The sequence below is a fragment of the Panthera uncia genome, chromosome F1 (assembly GCF_023721935.1).
Source record: "Panthera uncia isolate 11264 chromosome F1, Puncia_PCG_1.0, whole genome shotgun sequence".
Taxonomy (NCBI): Eukaryota; Metazoa; Chordata; class Mammalia; order Carnivora; family Felidae; genus Panthera; species Panthera uncia.
Genome location: NC_064813.1, coordinates 41,343,226 through 41,364,748, shown reverse-complemented (window position 1 = coordinate 41,364,748; position 21,523 = coordinate 41,343,226). Strand labels below are relative to the sequence as shown.

Below are 21,523 nucleotides of genomic sequence, written 5' to 3'. Positions count from 1 at the left end.
TTAGCAATCCTTTCTACTCTAGAGCCAAGAGGTGGGCAGGGGTCGGGGAGAGAGAGCTGTGCCCACCTCTGTGTGAAGGCCCATCCAAAGGGCAGCCCCAGTTTTCTTTCTCAGCTGTTTCATTTAGTTCAAATTTGGGGAGATGGGTTTTTCCAACTGCCGGTGTGGTCTTTGAAGCAACGTGAGGAAAGAGAGTTGGGGCAGGGAGTTGACCTTGGCCAGTGTGGATGAGACCCACACGTCTCAGGCACCCTGGGGGAGTGTCACTGGCTGGGGGGCGGGGGGCGGTCTCTGCAGGGCCGTGAGCGAAGGCACAGCAGCCCTCCAGCTCCCTTCTGTGGCCTTTCCTCAGGGCACCTTCAGGGCTGGTCCTGGGACAGTTCACAAGGGGCCAGCGATGGCTAAGGCCAAACAGAGAGGGAGCTGGAGACCCCGTGAGAAGCTGTCCTGTCCTGTTTCTGGGAAAACAAGCCCAGGCGGGTGATGGGGAGATAGCTCTATGTGGGCCGGAGTTTGAATCGTCCATTCCTTCCTCTCTCCAGATGAGTGAGAGCGAGACTCTCATCAGTATGGTGAACCGCATGGTGGAAAACTCCTCCCCCAGGGCCCAACTCTTCATGCAAGTAAGGCCTCCGCCTGGCAGCATGGTCCCTGTCAACACCATTTCAGCTGCTTGTGCATGGTCGGGTCAAGCCATCTGGGTTGGGGCTTGCTCTGCCCAACCCTCCATCCACCAGGCCTCATCTCCAGGCCCCGCCTGGCCCCTCTCCTTTCATCCCACCGTGTCTCTCTTGTTCTTCATGTTCATGGGTGGACCCAAGGCCCGTTTCTCAAACCATCAAAATAGCCAGCACCACCATCCCGTATCACGCCAGGGATCACGAATCTGCTTTTTAATGCCCAGGACTTCTATCTCGTGTTTGTTATCTTCTTAACAGACGTCTTTGGGGGTAAGGGCATGAGGGGTGTCATATGGAACCATCCAGTGCCAAGGTTGTGTAGAATGTCCGGTGATTTCCAGATGCTTCACCAGGGGTGGGCAGCGTTTGCCGGACCCAGGTGTACTTCTGGGTTAGACACAAGCCCTGTGGCTGGTGTTCAATCTACTAAGATGATAATTCTCAAGTGTTTCCGATGCTCATTCCATTTCCTCATGCCTCACCCTCCAAAACAGCTAAGGGTTAACTGTTGTTGTCATGGTCGTTACCCAAGCCATCTGGGATCTACGCACCCCCAGAGTCCCTCCCGACAGATCTTGAGCTCAGGGGAGAGGGGAGAGTAGGAGCTGGGCAGAATCAGCCTCAAGAATTGGGGAAAACCTACACAGGGGCCATCCCAGGCTTCCCAGCCGGGGGCAAAGAACTAGCTCAGATTCCCGGAATGGAGGCGGCGAGAGGTGATGGACCACGGTCTCGGACAAGAACGGAGCGAGGGTTGTCCGCGTTCCTGTCCCCACACGCCCTGCCTGTCCCCCGCTGCTGTAACCGGCCTCGTGTTCCTGCAGGTCCCTCCGTACCCAGAAGTGTTCCGGGACGGCCTCCACACCTACAAGTTAAACGAGCAGGATACAGATGTAAGAGCAGCTCTCCTGCTCCCCTGTCCTCTCCGGTCCCTCCCGCTGTCGCCCTCATCTTCGCTCTCCTCCGCTGGGGCTTTTCCTCCGTCCATCTCTGTCCTTCTGCCGGCTCTTCATACCTTTGACTCATGTCCTCTGTCGCCACCAAGACAGCATTCTGCCTGCCCCTTCCTCATCCCCTTTCTTTTCTCGTTCGTACCAATTACCCCTTCCTCCCATGCCAGCTGCGTGCGTTTCTCCACTGAGCCCTAGGCCCTCTCGTCTACAGCAGCGGGGGCTGCTTATTACAAGGAACTCAGACTTGGTTAGGAGAGACATCAGCTAGGCTGCTCTGGGCCCAGCCTGGCAGGAGGGCCTCGGTGACTGGAGGGAGGAACCTGGCCCTGGCCTCAGGGAGCTTCAGGGTAGTGTCGTACTAAATGGGCTCGGTAATGGGTTCCACAGGAGGGCAGGGCAGGGAGGCCAGGGACCAAGCAGGTGGCATGTGAGCCGGGCCTTGAAGTTCAAAGGCCCAGAAGACAAGATGTGGCTCAGTAGAAAAGAGCCAGAGAAGTGTTTGAGGAATGGCGTGAATAAAGGTGTGGATATGGGGAAAGCGTAAATCTTCCCAGAAGAGAAGTTTGGCCTAACCTGCCTCCTCCCCATCACCACTGGCCTTGCCTGGGTAGCGGGTCCGCCCAGTAGGCCTAGGAGAGTTTCCATCCAGGCGAGGACCAGATCTCAGAAGGAAATCCCAGCCTCAGCCATCCGGAGACCCTGGAAGGAAGGGAGAACAGGGTCCTGTGAGACTGGGGAGCCAGTTCACTGGTTTTCCCAAGACTGCCTGCTCCTCCAATCCATGCCCGCCGGGAAGGCCTGGGAGGCCCAGGCCACGTTGTCTCCTCAACCCTTCGGGAACCGGAACCCCCAGGAGGAGGGGAATGCAGGGGCTTAACATTTAACTCCTCTCTCAAGCTGACTCCCTTCCTCAGAGAATAAGCACATCTCCCTTCCCGGTAGGTCCTTGGGGAGTCTCCCAAGGTGAAGACCGACTTCCTATTCCCAGGAGCCTCCAAGGTCAAGGTGAAGAAGGCCTAGGGTTCCTCAGCAAGGGAAAGGAGGAGGTATCCAGAGGCCAGTCCCTTCCAACCAAATTCCCAGGTCCCCATCAAACCATATCCTTCACCCCCTTCTCTCTCCCTCCCTTCCCTCGACCCCCTCGGGCCCCCCAGAAGCTGCTGGGCAAACTGTGTGAACAGAACAAGGTGGTGAGGGAGCAGGACCGGCTAGTGCAGCAGCTCCGAGCTGAGAAGGTGAGAGCCAAGGGGTGGTCTTGGGCTGGGGGCATGTGGGGACGGCGGGGTGGGGTTGGGGGGGCGGGGGGAGGCTGGCTCCGAGAGGTGTGGGTTGCCATCTCCGCCCTAAGCTGACACAGCTCTGTCATAAACCTCTGTACCGCCCTCCCCTGGAACTGCTGAAGCTCTTCCGGGGGCCCCAGCCAGGGAGGACAATCGCCACCAAGTTGCTGGGCTGAACCGTTGGGGCTCAGGCCTCTTAAAGACCCAGAGAGGAGTTATCAGGGCTGTTCACAGCCGGTCCCCTGCCCTTCTTCAGGAGAGCCTGGAAAGTGCCTTGATGGGGACCCACCAGGAACTGGAGATGTTTGGAAACCAGCCCGCCTACCCGGAGAAACTGCTGCGCAAAAAAGAGTCCCTGCAGAACCAGCTCATCAACATTCGGGTGGAGCTGTCACAGGCGACCACGGTACCCCCCCGCCCCCGTGGGCACCCCGACAGGAGAGCCGCCCCCCCCAGGCTGTGCCCTCTAGCTCCCGACTCTCCTCTACGGGCAGGAGCAGCAGGGGGCTCTTGGCCAGAAGGGGCACAAACGCGAGACCTTAGTACCGCCCTGCACGCGGCCGTGCGTATGCCGGCCTCTTCGATCCGTAGTCTCTGCCGAGGAAACTGGCTTATTTTTCACACACCGCACCTGCACCGGGATTCGATCAGGACAGGGTGAAGTCGAGGGCTACTCGTTTCCTCGGCTGTTCTCACAGCTTTGCTGCCTACCTCTGTCCTCTCCCCTGGAGATCCAGGACACGGGCGGCAGTGCCACCTCCCTCATCTCCCGTGGGCACGGGGCCGACCCTGCGGCCGGTACGCACTGCCTGGATAATGGCTCTGGGCTGCGGCGGCCAAAGGCCCAGGAAAACGTGGCCCAGAAGGGAGAAAGGTCTCTAACCCCCAGCAAGCAAACACCTCTGGGTTTTCTCTTTCTGCCCTCCCACTTTGCATCACCCAGTGTGGGAAGAACAGTAGGGTGCGGGCATCGTACGATCCCCTTGTGGCCTACCCCCACGTCTGGAGAGGATTCTGGTTTCCCTGTGTCTGCCTGCAGTACAATGGGCCACTGCGCCTCTTGTAAGGCCAGTGTTTGGCTGTCATCAGAATGTCTCAGCCCTGGGCCCTCTCCACCTGTCCCTCTGTGCCCTCCTCCCTCGCCCTGCCAGACCCCAGGTACCTTGGCCCCGGGCCCCGCGGCGGGATGGGAGGAAGGCTTCGGCAATGGCCGCTTTCTCAGTAAACCCACCCGCCCTTGCAGGCCCTGACGAACAGCACCATAGAGTATGAGAACCTTGAATCCGAGGTCTCTGCCCTGCACGACGACCTCTGGGAGCAGCTCAATTTGGACGTCCAGGTGAAGAAGGCCCCTGGGCAGGGGAGGGGCGGTTGGCATGCCTTCCCTTCTCCTTAGGGCCACAAGAGACCAAAGTGGCTTCCTTTCTTGCTTTAGAGATCTCAGAGACTTGAGACAGGGAGTTGGTCCTGAGACAAAGGACAGGATTCAAGTCCGCTTAAAACAGACGCTTTCAGGACGAAGATAATGTGGATTCTTCTTTAGTTCCATCAAATCATTAGGAAGGAGTAAAGCTGAAACACAAGAGAGCTGGGTTAGATGGAAGGTATTTTATGACTGAAAGGATTTAACACATAAATACGGACACGGGCTTCGGTCTAGACAAGCGTATAGGTCTCTACGGGGATATAGTTATGGGTATACGTGTAGCTATCCCTCGTGACCTCAGAAGGAGTGGGCAGTACGGGAGAAGCCACCCAGGAACTTTAAGATAGGAAAGAGGCTTTCCTTCCCAGGAGGGGTTAGGAACGCTCTGCTTGGAGGCAGGAGGCTGGACTCATCCACCTTGGGGAATTCTTATCCTTTCCCTCGATCAATCGTATCTACCCAAGCTGTGCAAGCCCTATCTCTCTGATGCGGTTAATGCCCCAGTTTCCCCTATTTTCCTCCTGGCAACAAAACTTACCACCACCCTCACTTGCAGCTGGTTAGGGAGGGTGCGGTGAAGGCCCTCTTGGTCCAGGTCACCTGAATGCCACCGTGTCCTGTGGGCAAGCCTCACTTTCAACACGAACATTTTAGGAGGTAGGAAAGCACTCTGAGCACCAGCTCTGGAGACAAAGAGACCCAGACTCAGATGGTGGTCGCACTGCTTGCTAACGGACGGCCTTGGGCGCACATCCCTTCATCCCCAAAGTCGGGACACCTGTCACTTTTGCCTCGCAGACTTCTGGTGCGGCCGAGATGAGTTAGTGTATGCAAAGCACTTAGCGCGGAGCCTGGTACGCGGCACGGAGGAGGGTCGGGTGCTAAATAAGTGGCAGCTGTCAGTTTTCAAAGAGTGTAAACTCTAACCGAATAGAATCCATGAGTGTGTAGGCATGCATTGGGCGTGAGTGTTACGAAAGGGCTGTTTGGATACAAAGAATCTTAGTAAGTGGGGAACTCTTGCCGTTGATAACTGGCTCCCATAGTGGCCACCTAGGGGAACACTTGCTCCAAGACCACCCTGACCTCCCTGGGGGAAGCTGAGTCATGTTGATCTAACGGGGCTCTTGACTGCGATAGCAGGGCCCTCTCCTCTGGCAATTCCCGCATTCCGTTTTGCAGAAGCCGGGGGGGGGGGGGGGGCACAGTCTTCCCGTGAGAAAGAGGAACGTGCTGGAGGGCTGTGTGCCCGTCAGCGTGCGCGTGCGCACAGGGCTCTTGTCTACCGCCGGCCCAAAGGGATGCAGGGAGGAGGCTGGGACGCTCCTCACGGCCACCTCCCTTGACCTGCTCTTCTGCTGTTTCAGAATGAGGTACTCAACCGGCAAATCCAGAAGGAAATCTGGAGGATCCAGGACGTGATGGAGGGGCTGAGGAAAAACAACCCGTCCCGGGGCACGGACACGGCCAAGCACAGAGGTGGGTGCCTTCTCCACCAGCCTCCTGAAACGCTCGCCAGAAATGCTCTGGTGTCTCTGGCGTCCCTCCCACATCTGTCAGCTCCCACCTCTCCAGGCCCTTACGCTGAGCTCAGAGCTAGTCAGGGCCCTCTCAGGCCTCCAGAATCTTCCCCCGGGCGGGTAGGTACGACTCCCTTACTCCCTCCTCTCCTCCCAGAATGCACCAGACCCCTCAGAGACACTGTTGCCCCTGATGGTCTAGATTCCTCCCCAGAAAAGGTCAAAGAGCACCTATGCCTCTCCCCGCCCCTAAGCCCATGGGCCCGTTGGCGATCTGAAGCCACTACCTTAATGTCTTCCTGAAGCCCTTTGGGCTGGACTTTGGGCTGGCTTTCTTTGACATCTCGGAGGCAACAGTGTCCTTTCCGTCTGTCATTGTCCCCTGTCCCTGCACAGTTCTCCACGGCCAGCCTGCACCCCAGCCCCCATAATAAGTCCCTTCAGCAGGCCCAGGTGGCCCTGGAACCTTCCTCCCACATCCCCGGGTCCTCCCCTGCCTCCTCCACCTGTGGAGCCCATCCACACGCCTGGCCACACCCCTACACTATCATCCCTCACCTCTCCTCTCCTCTGCCCCCAGGAGGCCTTGGCCCCACCACCACCTACAGCTCCAATAGCCCCGCCAGCCCTCTCAGCTCTGCCAGTCTCACCAGCCCCCTGAGCCCCTTTTCACTGGTGTCCGGCTCACAGGGGTCCCCCACGAAGCCCGGATCCAGTGAGGTAAGCTGAGAAAATGGAGTAGAAGGTAGGTGGGGGAGGGGGGAGCAGGTCCTCATCTGCCTGAAAGACCTGGATTCTGTGCCCCTCCCTGCCCCAGAGGCCGCCAGTCCTGGAGCTTTGGCTTTCGGTCCGAGGCAGTCGTCATCTTGCGCCCAGTTTGGCGGACCTCCTTCCAGATTTCTCCTTTCCTTGCTCTCATCTGCACTTGCCATCTTTAGCTTCCTCCCGGGGAAGTCTCTTCCCAAACAGCAGGATGGTTAACAAAGATACCACTTAGTGGGGATTTAAATCCGGAGCTTTCCAGCACACGAGAGGGTGGAGAGTCAGCATGGGGAGCAGTTTCCTAGCCAGTCAGCAAGAGTTTACAGGGGCTCTCCCAGGGGCCAGGGACGGTGTGAGGCCCTCTCAGACATGTGCCCGTGTGTGCCCACAGCCCTCCACTTGGGGAGCCCAGCGTCTGGTGCCGACTGAGACCAATTTGTAGGAAACAGCCAGCCTCTGGAGCGTGGCGGTGTGTGTCTCAGTATTGACCGTAAACGATCTGATATTCCCAAGAGACGGTGGAACTTTGGGCCACTAGGCATTGGTACAGTCAGAGGAACAAGGGAAAGGCATCACAGACAGGAGGGGCGGCAGAAGCAAAGACACAGGGGCACGAATGTGCCCAGCGCAATGATGAGACAGTGAGCAGGGAGCTTTGGAGAAAAATGGGGGAACAGTGGGGGCAGCAGTCACAGGCGGGGGCTCTGCTGAAGAGGGCCCTGAGGCCGGGCTGAGAGTTCACTCCGGAGCTGGAGCTCCATCCGGGCGGTGGGTGGGAGTCCGGTGGTCCAGGGCCCCGGATGTCCACGATGGGGGCCGCAGGTCTCCACGATGTTGTCTGTCTGCCTGCTAACGCTCTTTTCTCCTGCTCTCACAGTGGCTGCTCTCCTTCCTCCTAATGCTCTGGCTTCTCTCTGCCTCAGGAGCCCGGCCCGCCGCGGCCCCCCCTTCCCAAAGCCTACGTCCCCCTGGAGTCTCCTCCAAACGTGCCTCCACTCCCTAGCGAGAGCCGCTTTTGGCCGTACCCCAGCTCCCCTTCCTGGCACCGCCGTGGCGAGCCAGCCAGGGGTCAGGTACCCAGCACCCTTGGGTCCTGGAGGGCAGGGGCGGAGGGAGCGGGGCGAACGGCCAGGCGAGGGGGCGAGGCAGGACACGGAGCCATTTTCCCCATTCCAGTAGTCATTTCCCACAGCTGCCCAGTTGGACCCTGGGATAAGGAAAGGGATGGCGGAGAAGGCTTTCCCCTTGGTGCTCTCTGTGGACAGGGGGACAATGAGTTGCTCCCCTCCGTGCCGCGGCTCCCGGGCAGCCCCTGGCTGCCAGCACCAGCCGGCCAGGAAGGGCCAGGGACCCGCAGCGACCGGTGCCATTCGGATCCCCTCCTGCTCCTGTCTGCCTCAGACGCCGGTCCTCTTGTGCTGTCTCTGTCTCTGCCTTGCCTGTGTCCTCTTGGGTTTCCTCGGCCCTGGGATGTAAGAATACAGGGCCCCCTTTTCTGCCCCGTTCTGGCTCCCCAGCCCCTCTCCCAGGAGAGAGGTGCAGTTAGGCTGGCAAGAGGTTGCACGGTGAGTAGAAAGAGTCCTGTGCCTAAAACAGGGAACCGTATTTCCATCTTGGCTCGGCTGCCATATCTGCACCGCCCGGAGGGGCCGCCAGTGAGGGGGGCAAAGCAGGCCATGCTTTCCAGATGAGGGGAGGCGATGGGGCTCACCTGTGCTCTCTCCCTGGACTAGAGCCGGGGTTTCTGGCCTCTGGCCCAGTCTTTGTGTGTGCACCTCACTGACACTTAGACTCTTCAGCTGCACGATGGGGGCGAAAGGGGGTGCAGGTGGTATCTGAAGCCCCTTCTAGTCTCATGATTCTGCGAGCCCTCAAGCTAAGTGCACTTTTCTGTCGCCCAGAATCTTGGTACCAAAGCCCAGCTGGTTCTTTCGCTTAAGTTTTGGGTGCGATTCCAACAGAATCCTCAGAGATCCGCGGCCTTATAGACCCCTCCTGGGCCTCTGCTGAGGGTCTCTTGGAAGCCCTGAGCCCTCACTCCCCAAGATGAGCCAGCATTGGCCAGCCTTAAGGTGGCCTGAGTGGGAGGCTCGATCTCACCCCTGCCTGCCTCCCAACTGGCTCACTTAGAGTTTCCTTATCCCTTGTTTTCAAGGGTCTGTGCTCCAACCATTGCAAAACAAAGAAACACCCCTGGGGGCCAAATCCTCAGCAGTCCCTAGGGCACCAACCGTCTCCTCCTTTTTCCTCCCCAGCCCAAAGCAAGCTATGAGCAAAGCAAGAAAGACCCCCACCAGACGTCACCCCTGGACACCGCCAGAGACATCAACCTGGTGCCCACCAGGCAAGAGGCGGAGGCAGAGAAGCAGACAGCTCTCAACAAAGGTACTTCCTGTCCCATCCTCCCCTAGACGCAAGGCCAAGAGTCGGAGAGCGGCCCAGAGAGGTGCTCATCACAACCAAAGACAGCGAGTGCCCACCCATCCTCGGCCTTTCATCTCGGCCACAGGTGGCACTGAGCCGCCTCTAGACGCAGGCTCCCCTGTGTGTCTGCCCTCCTGCTTCTCCAGGAGGCCCACCGGTTCTTCTGCCTCCCTACAGTTGGCATTGTGCCCCCTCGGACGAAGTCGCCCACCGATGAAGAGGTAACCCCGTCAAGGGTGGTGAGGAGGAGTGCCGATGGGCTCACCAACGGACTCTCCTCCCGGGTGAGTACAATCTGTGGGCGCCGAGGCCCGAGTGGGCCTGAGCTGGGCTGAGGCCTCTCTGTGTCCGCCCATCTGTCCACCATCAAGAAACCCCGGGTGGGAGGAGGAAGGCAGGACAAGTAGGAGGGGGCAACAGCTCCACTGGAGAAGCCTTCCTTCAGGAAGCCATATCGAGGGACAAGGGACAAGGAAGATACACATTACTTTCATTGTTCTAATCTTCCTCACAATTCTCAAATTTGCCGTGGCCCTAATTCATGAGAAAGATAGAAGGATGTTGAACAAAATTATTATAATGTGCCAGCAATGAAATACAAATCCAGCAAAAATCAGGGTCAAACGAGCCGACCTAAGGCAGTAGATGGGTTTCCGAGGGCTGCCAGGAACTTAACAAAGCATCCCACACTTGGGGCCTTAAAACAACAGAAGTTTATTCTCTCAGAGTTGTGGAGGCCAGGAGTCCCGAATCGAGATCATCAGGGTTGGTTCCTTCTGGAGGGTCTGAGGGAGCACCCCGTCCAGTGCCTCTGTCCTAGCTTCTGGCATTGCAGGCGATCTTTACTGTTCTTTGGCTTGTAGACCCAACACTCCAGTAGGCACTCCTACCTTCACATCTCCTTCTACTCCGTCTTCTTTTTTTCTGTCTCTTGTAAGGACGCCCATGATTGGATTTCGGGTCCGCTCTAATTCAGGATGCTCTCTTCTTGAGGTCCTTACCTTAATCACACCTGCCAAGACCCTATTTCCAAATAAGGTCACATTCACAGTTACTAGGGGGTTAGGACCTGGACGTATGTCTTAGGGGCTATGCTTTAACCCGCTATGGACAGGCTTCCTAGAGAAGGGAAATCTAAGGGATTAGGGCAGATGAAGAAGCTGGGAGGGCAGACGAGGCACGTGTCAGAGCCCCGTTCTCCCCGTGCAGCAGGAGCGCCCCAAGAGTGCCGTGTTCCCTGGCGAGGGCAAGGTCAAGATGAGTGTGGAGGAGCAGATCGACCGCATGCGGAGGCACCAGAGCGGTTCTATGAAGGAGAAGCGAAGGAGCCTGCAGCTCCCGGCCAGTCCGGCCCCCGACCCTGCTACGCGGCCCGCCTACAAAGTGGTAATGTCCTCGCAGCGACCCACGGGCCTGGCCCGGCATCTGCTAACAGTGTCCACTCCCAGTGGGTGACCAGCCTGGGCCGGGGCAGTTGGGTGCGGGGCACTGGGAGAGGGGCTGGGAAGGGCCCGAGCTGGGCACCTGGGGAGAACGAGGCGGGGGGGTGGGGGGAGACTTCTCCCCACTAGGCAGAAGATTCATTGCAACAAGTATCCCTTTTTGTGCGTTTAAAGAAAAATAACTCCCCCCCCACCCCCAAAGAATGCGTTGATTGTTTTAGTGGAAATGAAGTATACACAATTCACTTAACACAGAATAGTGCGAAGTTCACCGCCCAGAGAGAGGCATCGCTCACGCAGTTTCTAGAGCGTTTTCTATGTATTGAAAGATACACACTGAAGATAATCACGATGCCACCCTGTCACCTGGTACCGTTCCCAAACCTCATGTTGTTCTATCCGGGTCCCTCAGCAGCGCGAGGTTCGGAATTATCACCCCTGTTTGGGAGACAGGGACACAAAGTCAGGAGAAATTAAGGATTCCTGGGCCACACAGGTATTGAGTGTGGAGCTGGGAGTAGCCCCAGGCATCTGCCTAAGTTTTCTTTCCACCACATTTCAAAAATACAGGAAAATTACGATTCGTAAGTCCTACCCTCAACCAGCTTGCATTCTACCTGGTGGGTTGGAGCTTGTCTGATACGCAACAACTAAAGGCCAGTGTCAGGCACACTAATCAACTGCCCAAAACGTATGGCACAGAATATGGGAACACAGGCTACAGCCAGATGCGAAGTACCAAGTACTGACGAGACCTGTCGAGATTTGGCGTCTGGGCCTTTGCAGGCGTCCCCGCTCTGGACAAGCAGCACGGAAGGAAGATAGCCGGGTGGTGGGGCCGCGGGGCGGTGGCCGGATGGGGCGTGACGAGCAGGGAGGACACAGGCCTGTTTTGCGCTGTCTGGAGACACGGGTAGCAGGGGAAATGGCTGCCGACAGCAGGACAGGGGCCCCGCGTGGTCACGGCGGTGCTGTCCCCTAGGTGCGCCGTCACCGCAGCATCCACGAGGTGGACATCTCCAACCTGGAGGCGGCCCTGCGGGCAGAGGAGCCTGGCGGGCAGGCCTACGAGACGCCGAGGGAGGAGATCGCCCGGCTCCGCAAAATGGAGCTGGAGCCCCAGCACTATGACGTGGACATCAGTAAGGAGGTGAGTGAAGTCCGGGAGGGCGGAGGGGGAGGAAGCCTGGAAGGGGGTGGGATGGGGGTGGTGACCCAGGTCCCTCCGCAGCTGTCCACGCCGGACAAAGTCCTCATCCCTGAACGGTACATTGACCTGGAGCCCGATACTCCCCTGAGCCCCGAGGAGTTGAAGGAAAAGCAGAAGAAGGTGGAGAGGATCAAGACGCTCATTGCCAAGTCCAGGTAACAGGCCTGGGTGAACCTCGACGACATCTGCCCACCCAGGCACCCAGGGCACCTGGGACATTAGCGCCACCGAATCCAGCACCCCACCCCATGCCAGTGGGAGCCCTGAGCCTTCCCAGCGGAGAGCGCGTGGAGGCCGTGGCTTGAGGCAGCGGACCAGGCCCGGGCCCGTGGCAGGGGCTGCGACGCTGCCGCCGTCGGGGTCAAAAAGACAGCTGGGTGCAGGCACGTGCTGTCGTCAAGACAAACTGATGGGTTGCCCTCTGGTGACCTCTCTTCCTCGTCGAGGCCGCCCTAAATGTTCACCTGAACCTTCTGATTAATTTTAAAACATTGTAGGAAGGGGCCCCAAAATGTGTTCGGCCAGGGTCCCACTCACCCCATTCACAGGCCTCCGGCCACCCTGCCAACCTCAGTCCACAGGCCCCCGCCCCAAGCCAATGGGACCGTCCTGTCCGCCCCCCACTCCATGTCTGTGTGTCTGTGCCTCCTCAGTATGCAGAACGTGGTGCCCGTCGGCGAGGGGGACCTTGTGGACGTGCCCCAGGACTCAGAGAGCCAGCTGCAGGAGCAGGAGAAGCGGATTGAAATCTCCTGTGCCCTGGCGACCGAGGCCTCCCGCAGGGGCCGCATGCTGTCTGGTGAGAGGGGCCGGGCCTCGCTCCTCCAGGGAGACCGGCTGACCAGGTGCAGGGGAGGAAGCTCAGTGCTGCGAGGGGGCCAGGGACAGAGAGACCGTCAAGATCAGGATAAGCATTTATTGAGCACCAGGTACTGTGCTAGGCTCCGCGGGGTGCAGAGGGGCCAGAGTTGCATCCAGGAGCTCAGAGCCATGGTGACCCTCCCAGCAGCTCCGCAGAGGAATGGCCAGAGGCCACGCAGGAAGCAAGAGAGCCCCCCCACCCCCACCCCCTGGACAGCTCGAGGAAAGGCACAGCCAAAAGGTGATAACTGAGTCTGGTTGGGAGTGATAGGCGTGGAGTGAGGGCCAGGCATCAGGGCCTCCTTTCATGGCCCTTTCCTGCCGCGTGCACATGGGAAGGTGGAGACGCTCTAGGTGGCCGCAGAGTTGAGAGTGATACAGTCACCAGCCTGGCTCCGGACCCGAACCCACTTTTCTGCTCATTAAAGATGAACATGACGAGTGGACTTCACACTGACCCAAAAGCGAGAGGGTTCCAGGCAGACACGGTGAGGCCGGAGCCAGCCTGAGATATGGCCCCAGAGAAGGTAAGAATGGAATCAGGAAGAATGGACGAGGCTCCAAGACAGCGATTATGTCATGAAGCCTGGGGGGGACGGAGCGCGTCCTCCTCCTCAAGACAAAAGGTGGTGAGGACAGAGACGAAGAACTTTGAGGGCCAGTCCAGAGGGAGGCCCAGGAAGGATGCCAGGGTTACAAGGGCTTTGGTCGAGGAAGAGGAAGAGGAAGAGGCAGAGACAGGGGTGATGGCCACAGGGACGGTAGCCTGGGCGAGGTCAGGCCTGTGGCCAGGAGCCCGGTGGAAGGCATGGCGTTTCGTGCTGGTGATTAAGAGGGGTTTGAATTCTGGCTTTCTGAGGCTCCATCTCCTCCTCTGTAAAATCCAAATCAAAATACCTGTCTGGTGGTGCAAGGAATGTCAACAATAAATGCTCAGCACCTAGCTCGGTGCCTGGCCCTTCGTCGGTGCTCAATAAATGCTAGCCAGGTATAGTCGTGGTGGCGTTGGTGACGGTGGTCGTGGCTCATTGAAATAGCAATAGATGAAGGAGAAGTAGGGTCTGTTTGTGGTTTTTCCAACTATTTTAAATATGGATATTTTTAGAAACCAGAGGGTTTTCAGCTACCACAAGGGGGATTTGAGTACGCCTTGAGGAAGAACCTACTGGCAGTTAGAGTCTAGGGGACATTAGATGGGTGGCCGAGGAAGACCCCCCCGCCCGGGGTGGGGGGGGGGGGCGCGCGTATTTCAGAAAGAAGCTGTCAGTTGGGCTGGAGTCGAGGACACGAGAAAGGGACGGGCTTCAGACAGCCCCATCCTGCAGCCAAGGGCGGCAAAACCAGTTTGGCTGCATGGAGGCCTCTAGCTAACCTCTCTGTACTTTAGCCATAAAGTGAACTTGAATCTTCCAAAGATCAAATTCCCCGTGCTCTGGGCAGAAGGCAACTTCCTGTTTCGAGGGTTAGAGCACACAACACTGTTTTTAAAACTTCCCTCTGCCTTCGCCGCAGCCCCTGGCTCTCTCGGCTGTAGTCTCCCAGCCAAAGGTTCCATGAAAACAGAACCCACCCCAGCCTATCAGATTTCCCTCTTGATAGACACCGGCTTACATTTCAGGGTCTACGCGCTGAAAGCAAACTATCCTTCGCTTTTGCCAAAACCCCAACTATTTAAAAAATGGCACAGCGGGGCCAGACCTCAGACTAAGCCCACTGTCCCCCGTGCCCCTTGGCTCGTGGCCCAGATTCCCAGAGCTGCTGCTCTGCCAGGGACAGCGAGGACTGTCCCTGGGCACATGCCGTGCGGGCATAGGTCCAAGCCCGGGACCTGAGTGCTGGGCCTGGGGCCATAATAGCAGGGCGGCGTGCACAGGATGGAGGCGTGGTGCCTGAGCGTGGGCGTGTGGTCAGTAACGAGTGCTGGAGCGCTTGTCGGTGTGCCCAGTGTGTGCAGACTCAAGAATGGTGTATACGGGAAGATGTGGCAATTTTTAATATGTGTGTGTGGCATGATGTCCCGTGCGGTGTCTGTATTCGGGTGGTGTTGGCAGAGGCGCACGTATCTGTGTGTATTCGGGTGTGAAGCGTGAGTGTATACGTGTGCAAGATGTCTACGGATATGGTGTGGAGACCATTATTTATGAGCACAGGTGGCATCCGGTACACCGTCAGAGTTACATATGCGTAGGTGAGCGTACAATAGGAGGATGGGGGTGGTGTTTACGAACGTACGTGTTTGTGTGCGATTGGCGCTTTTTTTTTGCAGTATCGGGAATGATCAAACGCACATGAGTGTATGTCGTATATATGTACACGTGGCAGTACTGATGTATCTTTGTGTGCAGGGTGGGAGAGAGCACGTGTGACATTTATTTGTTTGTGAAAGAGAGAGCGTGTGAGCAGGGAGGGGCAGAGAGAGAGAGGGAGAGAGGGAATCCCAAGCACACTCCGCGTTGTCAGCTCGGAGCCCAGCATGGGGCTTGATCCCCATGAGATCGTGACCTGAGCCGAAATCGAGTCGGACGCTCAACCAACTGAGCCTCCCAGGCACCCCGTGACCAATTATTTATGCATGCAGATGGGGTAGTACTTGTGGACACACAGTAACAATATCACATCTGTCCAATCCATAGCTGCTACATATGTGAATTTTAACTTTTGCAGTGCATACATTCCTGATACGTATTTCGTACTTTTCTGCCTTGGTAAGGAAGTTATATTTAACGTAACCCATGTTGCTTGCTCTTGCTAATTTAGTATCATTGTAAATATGCTTATTTTGTGGATCTGTTGAAGGGAATGCCCTTAGAGGCTATAGTTGGTACAGACTGTAGCTATGCTAAATGTTCCCAAACTGTTACACTTTTAAAGGTTTTATATCTAATTTTGCAAAAGACTTTTTCTTCCTCAGTCGTGTCTTCTTCTAGCTGTCAGTAGGCCTCTTGATTCCTTTCTCTCCCCTAATTTCCCTGCTTCTGATCTCCCAGGGGGTAGAAACCCAGCAGGTCAACACCTATTAGAATAGTATAGAAATTGGGGCGCCTGGGTGGCTCAGTCGGTTGGGCGTCCGACTTCAGCTCAGGTCATGATCTCGCGGTCCGTGAGTTCGAGCCCCACGTCAGGCTCTGTGCTGACAGCTCAGAGCCCGGAGCCTGCTTCGGATTCTGTGTCTCCCTCTCTCTCTGCCCCTCCCCTGCTCGTGCTCTGTCTCTCTCTCTGTCTCAACAATAAGTAAAACATTTTTAAAAATTAAAAAAAAAAAAGAATTGTATAGAAATGAAAGTAACTGGAGTCCAAGGAGCTCATCTATGAATAAGTGTAAGAGCCTCACTGCATGCACGTTGGAACATCAATTTGGCTTTCCTGAAATAGCCCTTGCCTGGTTTTTTTTTTTTTTTTCCATCTTTTTGACTATTTTAGAAGTTGAAGCTGCCACATAACTAACCATTGGGTCCACGATACAGACAGACGCACAACTGTGTGTTTCGAAAGCGTTTGTGAGTGTTTGTATGTGAAGTTACACGTGTGTTGGGTCACGTGGAAGAGAACAGATTTGGAAGTGCACGCGCACACGTATCTGAGATGTTTGCAGCGCGTGTGGAGGTATTATTGGATCCTGTGCACAAACTATGTATTGTGTGTGGGCAGACACAACTTCCCGCTCACGGGAAAGTTCCAGGTCTTATATACAACTGTGGGTGTACGTATATATGCAGTGGAAGCTGCCCCGGCCCCCTCTCTTGCGCGGAGGGCAGGGAAGGTGATGAGGTCCAGGGCAGGGTGGAGAGCAAGGGACTAGGAAGTTCGATGCCAGGATCCTTCTCTTGAAGGAAACAGTGTGACCCTGGGTGAGGTCTGGTTCTCCTCTGAGGCCAAGTGAGGACGTTCTGTCTGCCAGTCTCCTTGCCTCACAGCCGCACCGCGGTGCCCAGGGGCCTGGAGCCCGCACAGAGCTGGTCCCTCATAATACGACCCCCCCTTCCCATTGCCCTTCCACTTGGCTAGTCTCAGCATGGCATCATAATGTAATAAGAGTAAAATCCATTAATTCAAATGTCACCACTTTAAGGTTTGTAATGATTTGTTTGGCTTGGGGGTGAAGTTTGCCCTTCCTGGATTGAGGAGAAGGGGGTTCCCCGGTGATAGCGGGGCCGTGTTTCCAAGACCTTGAGCTCGTCTGAGTCCACGGAGCTCACTTCAACCCTGCCGGAAGCCTCCGTTTAAATGGAGGGGATTCCCCCACCCCGGTGACAACTTGGATCCAGTCGTCAGATGGGGGCCTGACGATCTGGGCTAGTGTGATTTTACTGCACTATTCATCATCATCGTTAGCGATACCACCGTGTATAAGGCGCCGTCGCTGGTCCCCTCCGCGCCATCTCCCCGTTGCGCGGACGGGAGTGGAGCCTCCGCCCAGAGAGGCCGGCCTCGGCCGCGGTCACACTGGTTCTCAGCAGAGCCCGCAACCGCCCCGTCTCCTCCGGGGACCCCGTGCTCCTCCGGGGCGCCCCGGGAACGAGGCCAGCTCCGCTTCAGCTCCCCTCTCTGCTTGCCTCCTGCCTGGCTCGCCGCCTGGGGAAGGGCCTCGCTTGCTCTGGGTGCCCCGCCTCCCCGCCCCTCCCCCACCCACCTCCACCCACCCACCCCTATTCACCTCCCTGTTCATTTCTGTTTCCAGTGCAATGTGCCACCCCAAGCCCTCCCACCTCCCCTGCTTCCCCGACTCCACCAGCCAACCCCCTATCGTCTGAATCCCCACGGGGCACCGACAGCAGCCATACCATGCGGGTCTGAGCTCTGACGTAAGAACTTTTCTTCTGTATTTCATCCACCGCGGGGAGTGGGTCCCCCGCCCCCCACCCCCGTGAGCCATCCACACCCCTCATCCCAACATCGCTTCTCCTGCACCCCCCGTGCCCCCCCCCCCCCCCCCCCCCCCCCCCCCCTCCCTCCATCTGCTTGAGCCCTCCGGCGTCACGTGCAGTGCTGGGCTGGCGCCGGCTGGCAGGGCCGCTGCTTGGTACCGCAGTGCCCGCGGGCTTTGCTTCTCCAGAAGCAGACAGGGACAGAGCTGAGGCCCCCGCTGTCCCTCTGTCGGCCAACAAGCCTTCTACCTGTTGAGATGCACAGCGGTCCTGCCTCGGAAGCCCCCAGGTCACCCCCAGATCTTCCTGTAAATTAAAATCACACTGGAAACGGTAGCAAAGGCTGTGCATCTTCCCCTCCCCTCGCACACAGCCGCTCAGTATCAGGCAGGTGGAAAAGAACACGGACTTCCATTCATCTGTCCCCCTCTCAGGGTTGGGGGCGTGGGGCGGGTTTCCGCAGGGTTCTACAGGAAGAGACCTCTGTCTCCCGGGGAAGCTTGGCTGGAGTCGGTTCTCGTCTGGGCAGCACCTCTCTGACCCGTTTCTCTTTTCTCTAGTGCAAGCCCTGGCCGAGGCCAACGCCGTGAAGCTGCACAGAGCCACGTTCTGAAGGCCGCCTCTGCCCCCCCGAGGTCCTGGTCCCCCACCCCGGCCCCCCCGCGCCTGCGCTCCCGTGGGAATGCTGCAGGGAGCCAGGCTGGGGGCCGGGGTTGCCGCCGAGAGGATGCCTCAGTGTCCACACGCCCGCCACGCCCAGCCCCGAAGCCCCTCGCTACTCAGATGGTGGTCCTCGGCCAGGGCCTGAGAGGGCGGGCAGGGAGCACCCTCCTGTCTGGTGCCCAAGTCACAGGGAGCTAGGCCTGGCCCTGCCCGGGCTGGTGATGGTCTTACTGGAACATTTCCTGATGAAGAGGATGCCCTGGTGGGAGAGACGCCCTGGGCCGTCTTAGGTTAGGACTAGGGGAAGATGGACACTCTGCCTCTTCTGGGCCCTCTTGACACCGAGGACGGCACCTGCCATCATGTCCTTCCCCCATCAGCCCCACCCTACTGCCCCGGCTGCACCCAAGGCTTTGACACATCTCTGCTTATGGGTGCTCCTTTGGGGTCCAGTGGAGACTGACCACCCTGCTTGAGCCAAAGACAAGATGACAAGACATGGGGAGAGGCTCCTCGGCTCCCGGAGGGGACGGTGCTGGCTGTGGGTAGAGAGCAGCACGCAGGTCTGTGCAGCGTCTGAGGGCAGGTTGAGAAGGGGTAGAAGAGAGAAAGGGAGAGTTGGAGGCGAGTGGGAGGGAGGACAAGGAAGCAGCAGGAATCGTTTGCAAGAAAAAGGACAAGGCAGAGATGCAAAGAGGGGGTATGGGATTGGTTTCCCCAGGATGGAGCCTTAGCTTCGTGCCAAGTACAGTGCCGGACTGTCAGCTCCGCTCCTCCACCGGGTGCCCCAGATCCGCGGGCTGCCCGCACACTGGCTCCCGGAGGACCCACCAGCAAGCACGTGGGGGCCTGAGGCCGTGGGGACGAAGGTGTGGGGATGCTGGTGTGGGTGAGCAGGTTGGAAGATGGCTCTTTCTTAGGTCTGGGCCTAGCGTCTGCCTCCCCCTACTAGGCTCAGGGTCCGAGAGAAGGACCTGTCTTCTGTAGGGTGTAGTCAGCCTTGGGGCCTTTCCTAACCTTGTTCGGGACATTTCCTTGTCCCCCTTCCCCTTGGAATGGGCTGTGGGCCAGCTGAGCGAGTGCCCTGGAGAGGTAGCACAGCCTTAATCTGGGAGGCCAGATTCTAGGACCCCACCCCGCATTCCAGGCGTCTGGATGAGGCTGTATGGAAGGACTCCCTTCCGGCCTGGCTGTCTCACAGTCCACCTACCCGGGGAGGCCAGTGGAGGAGACACAGAAGCAAAGCTCATTCTTCCTCCTCTGCGGCTCGTCTTCGAGGACCGTAGCCAGAGAGGAGGGAGGGGAGAGAGTGAAGCTGGAAAAACCTCGGCCCCTGGGCCTTCTCTCTGCCAGAGCTGATGCCCGGAGACTTCCCGAGAACGACTACTTTATCTGCCGCCAACTCTTCTCCACCCCTTCACGGCTGGGACAGTTACTGGTTCATATGCAAGTAAAGATGGCAGTTGATTCAACAAATATTTATCAAGCACCTTTTATGTACCAGGCACTGTTCTAGGTGCTTAGGATATTCTCGTGCTTCTGCGGGATTGCAGGCTGGGGAATTTCACTTCACTTTTAGCAGAGGTGTTGACCGTGACCTTTGGCTACAGTTCCCATCTTTAGCACAGCTCGAGCACCCCAAACCTGTTTTTTTTCCCCTCCCCTACACACTGGTGGGCGGGATTGGCCCTCTCCCTCTTTCCGGCACCTTTCTCCACCCACAAGAAATGGCTCTTTGGGGGCCTTCCATGCCTTCTCCTTTCTTTGTCCGTCTCTCCTTTTTTAAAGTGGTATTTTTAGAACTACATGTAAAATACCAAGGATTAACGCCTGCCACCTCGCTCTCACCTCCCGTTTCATAAAGCTGGCTCTTTATGTTGCTTTACATGCCTTAATATATGTTTTATGAAGATTATACATATTATAGATATATACATAATATATATATTTGTTTGGATGTCTGGTCCTTTCCCAGAACTCCTGCCCAGGCCCATTTTCTCCCCTTCACTTTCCACACCATTCCTACCTAGCACGTTGTGGCCACACCCCATGCCTTTTGATCCAAAGAAGGGGAGAGGACAGACTTATTTTAAGACAGATCTATTTTACGCTTTTATTATAAAAGCAAATCTATTTTCAAAATGTGCAATGTCTGAATGGAATTGGCCAATGGTAGGAGGAGACTGGGGCAGCTGCCTCTAGGTCCGACCCTGTGTCCTTCCCTATCCCCACCCTCCCCCCCCCCCACACACCCCCGGCAGCTTCCTCCTCCTATTCTCCAGTCTGCAAAGGACCAGTCCCCAGAGCTCACCCAGAAAGCATCTTACCAGGGCATCCAGGCTCTTGGAAGTCCTGGTCTAAGGATTTGATTACAACTGTCAACTCTTGATGACCGTCTAAGGTTACGGGATGTGAATCCTCTCAAAGGAAATGTTTACAGTTGTGTGCACAAAAGCACACCCGTGCGGGCACACACACTCCCCCGATGTGCTCCTGGACCTCCTCCCTTCATCGGTCTGCTGGAAAGGGCAGACAGTTTAATGGCAGCCTATGCTAAACAGCACCAAGAATTCTGTTCCCTGATGGAGCCAGGATGCAGTGCAAAGGCCAAAGGAAAACAGTTTGGGATCACAGGTCCTTCAACACAGACACATTCAAGTTCCTCGGACTTCTCACACTCCTTGATCCCTTTCCGGTCTGGGTCACATCGACGACCTCTGTCTCCCTCTGTGACCTTTCCTCTGGGGGCTGTTGATAAGGGGACGGTACCTCGGTCTGGCATCCAGACTGCGAAGTCAGCTTCTGGGCTGAAGCGAGTCCCACGGACAAGGTAACATCTCAGCCTTGCCCAGGAAGCCCCCCGGGACTTTCATCTGGAGGGCTGCCGCTGGGGCGCTGAACTCCGCCGGCTCGGCCTTCCACGCTCTTATCCGCCCACAAAGTAGGCAAGGGGCTCTTGCCTTGCAAGGTTTCGGGCAGAATGGAAGTCTTTTGTCCAGATCCGGAATCAAAGGTTTGGGACTGTCACAGAGCTCCTGGCCAGCATTTGAAGCCTGACCTCCCAACTCTGACATTTACTGACACCCTATTCCCAGCCTGGAGCATCTTGTTATGAATGAACGGGGCCCAGACGGAGGCCCGGGGCTAAGTGACCCCCCGGGAGACAGCCCTGGTTACTACTCTAGGGCCTTCCCAATTAGCACATTACCTTCCTGATCAATAACCAAGAGGCTGTAATCAAATACCGCTACTGTCACTTTAAAGATTTTCTGAGGTCGCAAGCTGTGCATACTTGCTCTCCTGCCTTGGGGAGAGGCATGGTCTTGGGGCAGGGCTGAGAATAGCAAGACGGAATCAATTCCTTTCCCCTGTAGGCACCCCCCACCTGGCAGCTCTTAAAACTAAGGAAAATATGAAATACACGTATATATACATAT

General features: G+C 57.1%; 1 protein-coding gene across 14 annotated transcripts in view; it reads left to right on the top strand.

Moving 5' to 3' along the window:
• PLEKHA6 (pleckstrin homology domain containing A6) overlaps positions 1 to 20,304 on the top strand; it is a 112,182-nt gene extending 91,878 nt beyond the window's left edge. For 4 of the 14 annotated variants that reach the window (XM_049634452.1, XM_049634453.1, XM_049634455.1 and 1 more), the window contains 15 exons: positions 1,505 to 1,573; positions 2,788 to 2,868; positions 3,170 to 3,319; positions 4,157 to 4,252; positions 5,707 to 5,818; positions 6,440 to 6,579; positions 7,545 to 7,694; positions 8,877 to 9,006; positions 9,223 to 9,329; positions 10,255 to 10,431; positions 11,470 to 11,637; positions 11,719 to 11,852; positions 12,351 to 12,496; positions 17,237 to 17,360; positions 17,984 to 20,301. In XM_049634452.1, the coding sequence (XP_049490409.1) occupies positions 1,505 to 1,573; positions 2,788 to 2,868; positions 3,170 to 3,319; positions 4,157 to 4,252; positions 5,707 to 5,818; positions 6,440 to 6,579; positions 7,545 to 7,694; positions 8,877 to 9,006; positions 9,223 to 9,329; positions 10,255 to 10,431; positions 11,470 to 11,637; positions 11,719 to 11,852; positions 12,351 to 12,496; positions 17,237 to 17,352 (1,776 nt within the window). In that variant the 3' untranslated portion in view covers positions 17,353 to 17,360; positions 17,984 to 20,301. Of the gene's footprint in view, positions 1 to 1,504; positions 1,574 to 2,787; positions 2,869 to 3,169; positions 3,320 to 4,156; positions 4,253 to 5,706; positions 5,819 to 6,439; positions 6,580 to 7,544; positions 7,695 to 8,876; positions 9,007 to 9,222; positions 9,330 to 10,254; positions 10,432 to 11,469; positions 11,638 to 11,718; positions 11,853 to 12,350; positions 12,497 to 17,236; positions 17,361 to 17,983 lie in introns of all 14 variants that reach the window. The other 10 variants (XM_049634458.1, XM_049634459.1, XM_049634450.1 and 7 more) reach the window with 8 other exon arrangements.
• Positions 20,305 to 21,523: the final 1,219 nt, after the last annotated feature.